At 38.2% G+C, this 10,327-nt stretch overlaps 1 protein-coding gene across 3 annotated transcripts in view; it reads left to right on the top strand.

Annotated features, from left to right (window-relative positions):
* The window catches only part of LOC109992083 (von Willebrand factor A domain-containing protein 5A), a 14,215-nt gene extending 6,086 nt beyond the window's left edge, over nucleotides 1-8,129 (top strand). For 2 of the 3 annotated variants that reach the window (XM_065960163.1, XM_065960162.1), the window contains exons 11-23: nucleotides 56-170; nucleotides 292-450; nucleotides 527-630; nucleotides 2,147-2,367; nucleotides 2,685-2,738; nucleotides 2,855-2,908; nucleotides 5,133-5,159; nucleotides 6,219-6,278; nucleotides 6,434-6,487; nucleotides 6,605-6,658; nucleotides 6,988-7,136; nucleotides 7,365-7,488; nucleotides 7,591-8,129. In XM_065960163.1, coding sequence (XP_065816235.1) covers nucleotides 56-170; nucleotides 292-450; nucleotides 527-630; nucleotides 2,147-2,367; nucleotides 2,685-2,738; nucleotides 2,855-2,908; nucleotides 5,133-5,159; nucleotides 6,219-6,278; nucleotides 6,434-6,487; nucleotides 6,605-6,658; nucleotides 6,988-7,136; nucleotides 7,365-7,488; nucleotides 7,591-7,670 — 1,255 coding nt within the window. In that variant the 3' untranslated portion in view covers nucleotides 7,671-8,129. The remainder of the gene's footprint in view (nucleotides 1-55; nucleotides 171-291; nucleotides 451-526; nucleotides 631-2,146; nucleotides 2,368-2,684; nucleotides 2,739-2,854; nucleotides 2,909-5,132; nucleotides 5,160-6,218; nucleotides 6,279-6,433; nucleotides 6,488-6,604; nucleotides 6,659-6,987; nucleotides 7,137-7,364; nucleotides 7,489-7,590) is intronic. The other variant, XM_065960164.1, reaches the window with a different exon arrangement.
* The last annotated feature ends 2,198 nt before the right edge of the window (nucleotides 8,130-10,327 follow it).

Here is a 10,327-nt window from a genome sequence, read left to right as displayed (position 1 = left end):
GAATATATCCGATGCTCTCCTGCTATCTTCTAAAAATAAAACTTCTGCATTGTAGATGTTTCTCTTTTGGGATTGGAGAAGGTGCAAGCTCTGCTCTTATCAATGGGTTGGCCAAGGAAGGAGGAGGTCATGCTCAGTTCATCACAGGGACTGACAGGTTGCAACCCAAAGTAAGATAAACTCTAGACACAAAAAGCTGTCAAGTTAACCTAATATATACATTTTGATAGAATTTGTGGTTTCAGGTGGATGAGTAAGCAAAACTAGTTTTAACAGACTTCTCCTGACCAGGTGATGCAGTCACTGCGATATGCTCTGCAACCAGCTGTGATAGACATCTCAGTCACCTGGGATTTGCCAAAGGATGTGTCTGTTACTGTCCTCTCCCCGCCAATCACAGCACTTTTCCAGGGTCAAAGGTCACTGCTTTATGCCCAGCTCACTGGACAGGTAGGAGCCCACTATATGATTCTAAAATGTTTTTTATTTTTTCCAGTAAGGTTTATAAAATTGTAATACTTCTCAGATTTCAGAGGCAGCAGAGGGCTGTGTGACTGTGAAGTACAGCCTGGCAGGTCAGCCCTCTCAGAACCAGTTTACTTTCAGTCTGAAACCTGCAGAGGACACTGGGTAAAAAAAGATTCTTTTCATACAGTCCATCAAAATGTTGAGTTGGTTATTCAGGTGATGAACAAACATCACATCCCTGGGTAAAGGGAAATTAGCAGTATTAAGTGCGAGCACAGTGGCTCACACACGGAGTGGAGAATAGGTCGGTCATACTGATAAAAGATTTCTGAAAACTCGACTTCAATTGTGTTTAAGTAACGTAAAACATTAGTTGTTCAAAAACAGTGTGATGGTGTTTTTATTCCCAATTGTTTTTTAATCAAATTAAGAGGTAGTCGGAAGTATAAATAAATATACATGCGCACATAAATACAGATTTTCAACAAGTAAACCATTGTGTATGAATAAGGCCAGAAAATGTAATTTGTGTCCCTTACCAAGTTATGCTTGAAATATTTTAAATGTAAATAATATGTACTGATTAAAAGAAAATCTGTGGCTGAATCCCACAGAACACTTAAGACGTCTATTAGCAGCCAAGTTTCTGTCTGAAATGTTGCTGCTTACAGTATCCTTTTTCATCCTTCTTTTAAAAACTCTTTCAACTGTGTTATTATGCTATTTAACTATAATATGAGCCCAAGCTAGTGTTGGATGTTGTCCTGAGGATACTAGCCTCTGCCACTTCTGTTTTCCTATGAATCAGCTACCAATGAAATTGTTTGATCAGCATCATGAAACAATATATTATAAGCAGTAACAAAAGATGAATGCTTTGCTCCTTTGAACTCATCAGGGCCAGTTGATTTGTGGAAATCAGAACCAAAAAGTAGTGCAAAGCTGCCTGCATTTATCTTTGTCCAATTTAACAGTTTCTGTTTTCCACAGTTGATTTGTAGTGCAGACATGAAGCGTCTCTTGTTGTGTTTTTTTTAAACTCACTGCTGCCACCTAGAGGCTGTAGGACAGACTTGTTGATACATTTGCAGCCTCTGATGTGAGAACACCAAAACGTATATCGTTAATCAAAGCATATTACTTTGCTTTCAGTAAATAAAATGCCGTCAAATTGTTATAAATCTACCTGTAACAGCTCCTTAATGTTTCACCGACTCTTTTCCACCTAAGAAATTGCCTTCTTTGAATTCCTTACCAAACTGTATACAATATGAGTGGGCCTTTTGAAAGTGAACTTAAGTTTTGAAATGATATATGCAATTATAGAATCTTGAAAAGTCTCCACAAAAACATGCATTGTTAAGTTCTTATCATCATCGTACTCATAAACTGCAGCAACTTGCTGTTCACCATCTCAAAATAATAAATGCTGGATATTAGCACCCAGCTCGAAATAATCTGAGAAGTTGGTACAGAAAAAGAGATCAATAGAAATAAAGGATTCTACGGAACCCCTGAAGTCCCAAAATGTATATAAAATATCTTGAGCACACAAGATATCATCTAACTTGTGCGCACAATATATATATATATTGTTTTACTTTTGGGGACTTCAGGGGCTCTGTAGGATTCAAAGGTTAATTGCAATATTTCATATGTTTTTCATCTCTTTCTTCAGACTAACAGTCCACAGGTTGGCTGCTCAGACTCTGATTCGCTCCCTGGAGATGGAAGACAGAGAGTCTAGAGAAAAGCAGGATGAAAGTGTGAAGAAGAAGGTGGTGGAGCTCAGCGTGCAATCAGGAGTGAGCAGTGCCTTCACTGCCTTTATCGCTGTCAACAAAGGCGATGGCGAGGCGATACAAGGACCTCTGGTGCGCAGAAATATTCCAACACCCGGTGAGTGTTTGAAATATTCTCACTTTAATTTTATCTATAAGCTATCGTGAATGGGAGTCAGTTGAAGACCTTACCCTTATTTCAAAACAAATATTACCTCAAGACAATTTACAAAAGAGCTTTGTTATATAATATTACAAAAGAAGAGGTAAAAGACCTGACTTTAAATTCTATTATCCACAAAGACCCAACATTAATCCATCATGAGGATACACATCTGCAAGTCAGTGTTTTCATAGCATTTGAAAATCAAAACTAGCATTAAGCATTTTCTGATTTCAAGACAAATCCTAATACTCTCTTTTTTCTTTTCTCAGGGTTTATGTCCCTTGGTATGTTAGGGTCTTCTTCCACGTTGTGTGGTGCTCCTCGTAAGTAAAAAACCTGAAAAGATAAATGTCTTGTTAAGTCAAATGTCAAATTTCTTCTTTGGTAATTCTACTGTTTTTATTATATTCTGATCTCAAGTTGTTGTTTTGTCTCAAAGGAATGATGGCCTGTGCAATGCCTCAGTTTCAACAGCGGGGTGGCATTGTTCATTGTGAGTAAAAAGCTGAATGCAGTTGAACACAAAAAGTGATTCCATAAGAATAAATATGTCTAAACAAAACATAAACAGTTACTGGGGCAACATTACTTTCATCAATTCTTGCAGCTTTACTGTGAAATACCACAAGGTGTAGTACTAGTTTTCCCTTTGGTTTGCTTTGGTAATATTTAGCATGGGCTTCAAGTATAAAAGCCTAGTACTTGTTTCTGCATGGACATACCGTATTTTCCGCACTATAAGGCGCCCGGATTATAAGGCGCACCTTCAATGAATGGCCTATTTTAGAACTGTTTTCATATATAGGGCGCACCGGATTATAAGGCACATAGAATAGAACGTGTTTACAACTGAACAAGGCTGGGAGATATTGTGAATATATAAATATAAATACGTATAAAACGTAACGTATAAAACTACAAAAACAAAAGTACATAAGACGATTTCCCCAAATAATAAATTATTTCTTTGACGTTTCTCTTAACTCTCAAAACGTAGTTTTATACGTAGTGCATTCACAATAACTCAACGTTGTTCAAACGTTAATGTGCATATTCACAATATCTCCCAGCCTTGTTCAGTTGTAAACACGTAAAAGAAACACAGTCTGATACCGCTAATTCAAACGTTAGTGCAGGGGTGCCCAAACAGTCGATCGCGATCGACAGGTAGATCGCTGACTGATTCTCAGTCGATCGCGAGATGTTTTGTCAATATAAAATACAATTGTAAAATAGAAAAGTGATTTCAATTTCATTTCATTGCACTGTTTCCCACACACGATACCTGTGTTGGGAGCCCAAGTATACTTCCGACCTGTGTGTATTTAATTTTTCATTTATTCATGAAATTGCTGCGTGCAGGAGCGAGCGAGAGAGAGAGAGAGAGTGCAGGCATGCGCAAGGACGTGCAGGTAAAACCGGGGGGGGGGTAAATGTTTTACCAAAAAGTCATATATAGAAACTATGCTACGAGTATTAAGCGCATTTGATGAAGCTGCAGCTACTTTTCTCTGCTCCTCTCTGCTGTCATGACTGTGAGCATCGCGGGGGATGAGACACACCAACATACAACGCAAACGCAAACGCACACACACACACACACACACACACACACACACACACACACATACATACTTGCACTGGAGCGCCAGCCACCACGCGAACCTTTTTACTTTTTACTTTTAGTGCTACAGCACACAGTTGATACGTGATCTGTACGGACCGAGGCGGGAACACACGTGACCCGGTCAAACAGTCGGTTGGACTTTACTCCGTTCACTCTCACCGTGTCTGCAGCTAATTTAACAAAAGCAACATCATCTCACAGCAGCCTGTTGTAGTCTGTAGTCTGCATTATTTTTTACAGAACTCTCATTTATTATTTTCTGTTTGTTTTGTGAGTATTAAATGCGTTTGTAGGCTGTTGGTAAAGGCTATGGCTCACTATGTGGACTGGTAGATCTCGGCAGACTGGTAACTTTAAAAGTAGATCTTGGTTCAAAAAAGGTTGGGCACCCCTGCGTTAGTGCATAACTCAACATTGTTCAGTTACGTATAACACGTAAAGCTCACTTTTTCATTTCATTCCCCGTCCACGAATTCCTCAAATTCTTCTTCTTCAGTGTCCGAATTGAACAGTTGGGCGAGTACGGCATCCAACATGCCCGGCTCCCTCTCGTCATTATCGGAGTCAGTGTCGCTGAGCACCGTGTACAACCAGTATGGATCAACCAATTAACCAATTGATCCATATATAAGGCGCTCCGGATTATAAGGCGCACTGTCCTTTTTTGAGAAAATTAAAGGCTTTTAAGTGCGCCTTATAGTGCGGAAAATACGGTACTTGTTTGGCCCTAACATAGGGGATGATGTCCCAAATGAATGTGTCATCTTTCTTGATATGAAAGATATGGTGATGAAAACTACTCTGAAACAACTCTGAACCTGCATTTTGAGAGTCTGGAGAGATTTCTCTGTTCTGGGCAGAGTGATGATAGAGGACTGTTTTTTAAAATGAAAGAATGTTACAACTAAATGCTGAATGTTAGGTATTTGTGAGAGTTCTGTCCTCCTATTAGTGGTGTGCGATATAACGATTTTAGATTGTGAAGAATTTTAACGTGCTGATGATCTGCCAAAGCAGAGATAGAACCGGGCTAATGTGTTTATTCTATCATGCTGCAGTTTATGTTCACCCTCTCCTTTTTGCTCCGCAGTGGCGAAAAAGAAAGGAGGATGTTACAGTAAGTCCGCAAAAACAACTCCATCCTGGTTATATGCAACTGTTCTGATATTTTCTCAAACCGACACGGCGTGAGAAACAGTTAACTTATCTGCATAGTGTGCACAGTTAAGTTTACATCTCAGATGGCGACACAAGCAACTGTTTAACAAGCCGGAGAGACGTGAGCAGTCTGCAGAGAGTCAGACAGAGCGGAGCTCAGACAGACAGTGATGAGAGATATAACCCCAGTGTTTAAAATGTTGCTGTCTGTGTTTTATGCTCTCTCTCAGTTTTTAAAAGTTACTATCAAGCCTCTCCACCTGAAGCTCACCTGTTGTGATAACCAAACTTATAGGGATTACACTAAACGACGTTACACGATGCGTGCAGCAGGCAGGTGAGAGTAAGTAACCATGGTGACTGTCTGTCTGTCAATCAACCATGTCACGCCCCCTCTATGAATTAAACTCTTCTATCAGTAAAACTTACTTTGATCATGTGTCACAGAATGAACACATTCTGTATTATGTTTGATTATATATAAGCCAAACTAAAGTTAGTCCAATGTTGTCATAAAAAACAACAAAGGCTGCAGAGCCTGTATGAAGCTACAGCTGTAGGAACTCTGCAGGGCTAAAATAGAACAGAAACACAAGAACTTGAAGTCTACATGTTTTTAAATGAATGCATCACTGAGTGAAAATGTTCCTGATGAACATAAAAAGTTACTAAATCATAATTTCAAAGTGGTGAGGAAAACCTTCAAATTGTTTATAAATATTGATCAAATTGAGGGAAAGACATTTCGGGTGCTAAAGATGTTCTGGGTGAGAGACCTCCTGACCTCCTTCAAAGATGTTTTTCAAATAGATTAAACTTGTCTGCACAGTTTTTGTGCATTTAAAAACATTATACAGGGAAATGAGTTTGGTTGAACTGGTCAGGAACTTACAAATTTGTCTAAAGATCAGTTTCATGATTTTGCCAAAAAAAAATCATATGATATTTTTTCCATATTGCCCACCTCTACGCTCTTATTATTAGGTTTAAGTATGTATTTATTCCACTCTCTCCACAGATCTTGGGACACATGGATTGTTCTCTAAAGTCAAGGCAAAGGTTGTGAGATCTGGAGGAGGTAAGACATGTTTGCAGCTCTGTACAGTCTCTACAGCCATTGAAGCATCATGAGGATAGAAATCTGCAAATCAGTGTTTGAAATTTGAAAATAAGAACAAGCATTAAGCAGTTTATGATTTCATGACAAATCCTATTACTCTCTTTTTTTCTCAGGTGGTAAGCCCCATGGTATGTCAAGATCTGTTGCCATGTCCTGTGATAATCCTCGTGAGTTAAACCTGAAAAGATAAATGTCTAGTTAAGTCAAATGTCAAATTTCTTCTTTGATAATTCCACTGTTATTATTATATCCTGATCCCAAGTTGTTGTTATTTTATCTCAAAGAAATGATGGATGATGAAATGCAAATGTCATGTGATGGCTTTGACAACACTGGTGGTGAGTAAAAAGCTGAATGCAGTTGAACACAAAAAGTGATTCCATAAGAATAAATATGTCTAAACAAAACATAAACAGTTACTGGGGCAACATTACTTTCATCAATTCTTGCAGCTTTACTGTGAAATACCACAAGGTGTAGTACTAGTTTTCCCTTTGGTTTGCTTTGGTAATATTTAGCATGGGCTTCAAGTATAAAAGCCTAGTACTTGTTTCTGCATGGACATACTTGTTTGGCCCTAACATAGGGGATGATTTTATGTTACAGTCTGATTAACTTTGTAATTGAGTGTTGATATTTTTTCTTTGCATATTGATTTTCTTATCAGAACAATGCGTGACTAGTCAGCTCCCCATGGACCCTTTGCTTCAGTTGGTCTCCCTCCAGAAGGCGTCTGGCTGCTGGGACCTAGCTCCAGCTCTGGCTACAGCACTGGGCAAGACCAGTAAAGAGGTGGAAGAGATAAAGCCTGCATCGGTGTGTAACTGTCTTAAAGAAATAATTATATTAATAAAGGGATCTATCTTAAAGCACATTTCATGACACACTTATGTCGCAAGCAGAGGTGATCAAACATAACACAACATAAATAATACAAAACAATTCAAAATGAAAATAAGTCAAACCATCTAGCAGTATTCCACCCTCAATGTAACTTTCCTCTAATGGTTATCCTTTGTTCTTTTTCCTCATATATTGAATAAGGTGAACCAGGAAGTATGGGCCACCATTCTGTCTTTGATCTGGCTTCATGGTTTCAAGATTGACGTTCAGGAAGAGTGGGAGCTTCTGGCCATGAAGGCTGTGTCATGGCTCCGTGCACAGAATGGTAATAACTGAAATAAAGACTGTAACTGTTTGCTTGTTGAGCACAGCTGCTGGACCACATTAACTTATCTAAATTGATGTGTTTGTTTTTCTTTTCTTTCAGCATCATGTGTGCAAGAGTGCATGGATGCTGGAAATGCACTGTTGGGTTGTAAAGTGCAGAAAGACGCTCTGGGACTCTGAGGCTTTCATAACTGGCTTGGTCTTCAAGACTGATACACATCTAGATTTATACCATCTTACAGCCTGTACTCTATTAATATTGCACTATAATATCTTTGCACCACCATGCAATATGCACTGGATACACTTCTTTTTCAAGGGGTTATACAGCTCAGCTGCTGGTCCCTCTTACTTTTGCCTATATTCTTTTTCTCCTTGCTAGGATATCAGACTTGAATTAAGATGTATCTTATTGGCCTGAATAACTGTTTAAAAATGTGTACTTGCTTTTGGACTGCAGCCCGTCGGTTTCATATTGACTTATGTAGCTAATAATAATAACATACTTACACACACAATTCCAGGAGATCAGAAGACTAGGCTTCAGTGCTTTTATTAGTTTGTGTTGCAGGATATGAGTACATCACATTAAATCACTCACATGTTTATCCCTTATATAAATAAAGACATGGGAAAACACTTCTCTGAATGCTCTTGTCCTCCTCCCCTCTCACAATCCCCTCTTTGAGTTCAGGGATCAAGAGAATGTTAACACTGTGATTTTTCCATGAGAGAACCCCATTTTCATACTGAAAACCCAGAGTTGACCCTTAAGTGATCACGTTAACTACAAAACCTGTTCAACAGTGCAATTGCCAAATATCCACAAATGGTCTTTTGGTCCATTTGTGCCGATGGAAGCCTTGCTGCAGGCTTTGAAAATCTATAACACATGAGTCATACTCTACTTAATGTAGGCAGTTTACCCTAAAAGTGAAATAGTAAAAAATGGTTTTCATAGGAAGTACTGTTTGGTCAGATTTAGATTATGTATCTCAAACTGAAAACTTTTATTGATCAACAGTAAAATAGTTTAAATTTAAACATAATTTATCTCCTATGTGGAGATCAGTTTGCAGAAATGAATTACAAACCCTGTTCATTTTCTGGATGAAGTACAGAAATTTCTCAAAATTATGTATTTATAACTCAAAATATGGCACAAGCTCAAAGTCTGCCTCTACACACCACACAGCTGGTAACACAATGCTGGTTGTTATAAAAAAAAAAAAAAAACCTAAAAAAAACCTTTGCCCATTTCTCAACAAGATTAGGCCATAGCGTTGCTGGTAGAGGTTATGATTTCAAGACCTGAGTGATGCCAAGTGAACATTGTATAACTACTCAGGCATTTTGCTGCATGTATGAGAGACACATGTCATGTAATATGCATGTATACTTAATCTTCTATTCTGTGTCACATTTGGTATTTTTAAGCACAATGGGGCCCTATCTGCTCTTTAGAATCCATTTCTATATTAAACTTAGTTAAATTGTCTTAGTCTCACTTTCCTTTACACTAAACCAGCCCTCTGAAATATCGTTTTACATGTTCACCTACCCATAACTTCATTTGATTTATTTTCACATCTATTTAAACATTATATCAGGGCATACAGCAAATATTATTATTATTATTCAGACCGATGTGGGATTAATCAGTTGGGCTATAATTATAATCATTATGATCATTGTTCTATTTAGAAGTGCACATACCTGGTATTATATATATATATATATATACACACACACACACACACACACACACACACACACACACACACACACACACGTTGTGTTTACTACTTCAACTTTGTTTTCTTTCTGGTATTCTTACTATTACTTTGATTTATAATGTTATTCCCTTTATTCCTTTCGAAATACATCAGGCATCACCTCGTTTGTTTAATTTCAAAATATCATCATGCATCAACTTTTTATTCGTTTATTCTTTACTTATTCTTTACAATAAATTTGTATTTATTTTCTTCCTTCTCCCTTCTCCCAAAGTTTTCTTCTACATGTTACTGCCATTACATCATTCCATTTGTCTTTATAAATCTATTTCTCTTTCCTCTCTCAAATACACACGCACGCACGTACGCACACACTGTCATACTGCACAAGTGACTCACCTGCCAATTGGGTCCACTCCTTACCACAGATCTATGTGAGGCGGAGAGTATGGGTGCTCGGGAGGGAGAGGCGAGACAATGCAAGAACATGACCTCTGGGTCTGGTGGCCCCTCCCTCTCACAAGTGAACTCCTTAAACAGGCCGGGTCCTTCAAGTAACAAGCTTTCATTGTATGACTATATAACCGTTGGAGAATAATAATTAAAGCGTCTCAACAGTTTGAAAAGTGGGGGATTTTATTGTGAAATATTTTTCAGAAATAGAATGTGCTATTCATTTCACTTTAACGGAGCTACAATTTGCGGCTGAGATTTTCAACAACACTGTCAGCAGTTTTTGTCTACAGCCGATACTTGCACAACGGGTCACAGCTATATCCAACTGTGAATTATATAAAATGTAATGTAACAAGGATTACGATTATAACTCCAGGTTTACACACAATTAGCCTCTATAAAGAGATGCAGGACTTGCACACACCAGATACATGACAGCGACATGCTCTCTCTCTTTCTCGCAGGTTGCATGAAAGCAATCAAACGCAAAAACCCTGTTCTAAGCGCTCGACATGCATACCAGGCAGGATATCCATTTTACAACATGACCATAAAACAGACAACCCAGTAATCTACTGCAACTGCAGAGGCCATAGACATAAATGGAAATATGTGTACTCTCAATTGTAATAAGGTTATTATGTT

This window comes from Labrus bergylta, chromosome 11 (genome assembly GCF_963930695.1).
Source record: "Labrus bergylta chromosome 11, fLabBer1.1, whole genome shotgun sequence".
NCBI lineage: Eukaryota > Metazoa > Chordata > Actinopteri > Labriformes > Labridae > Labrus > Labrus bergylta.
Note: the sequence above shows the minus strand (reverse complement) of the source record. Positions and strands in the feature narration are given on the sequence as shown.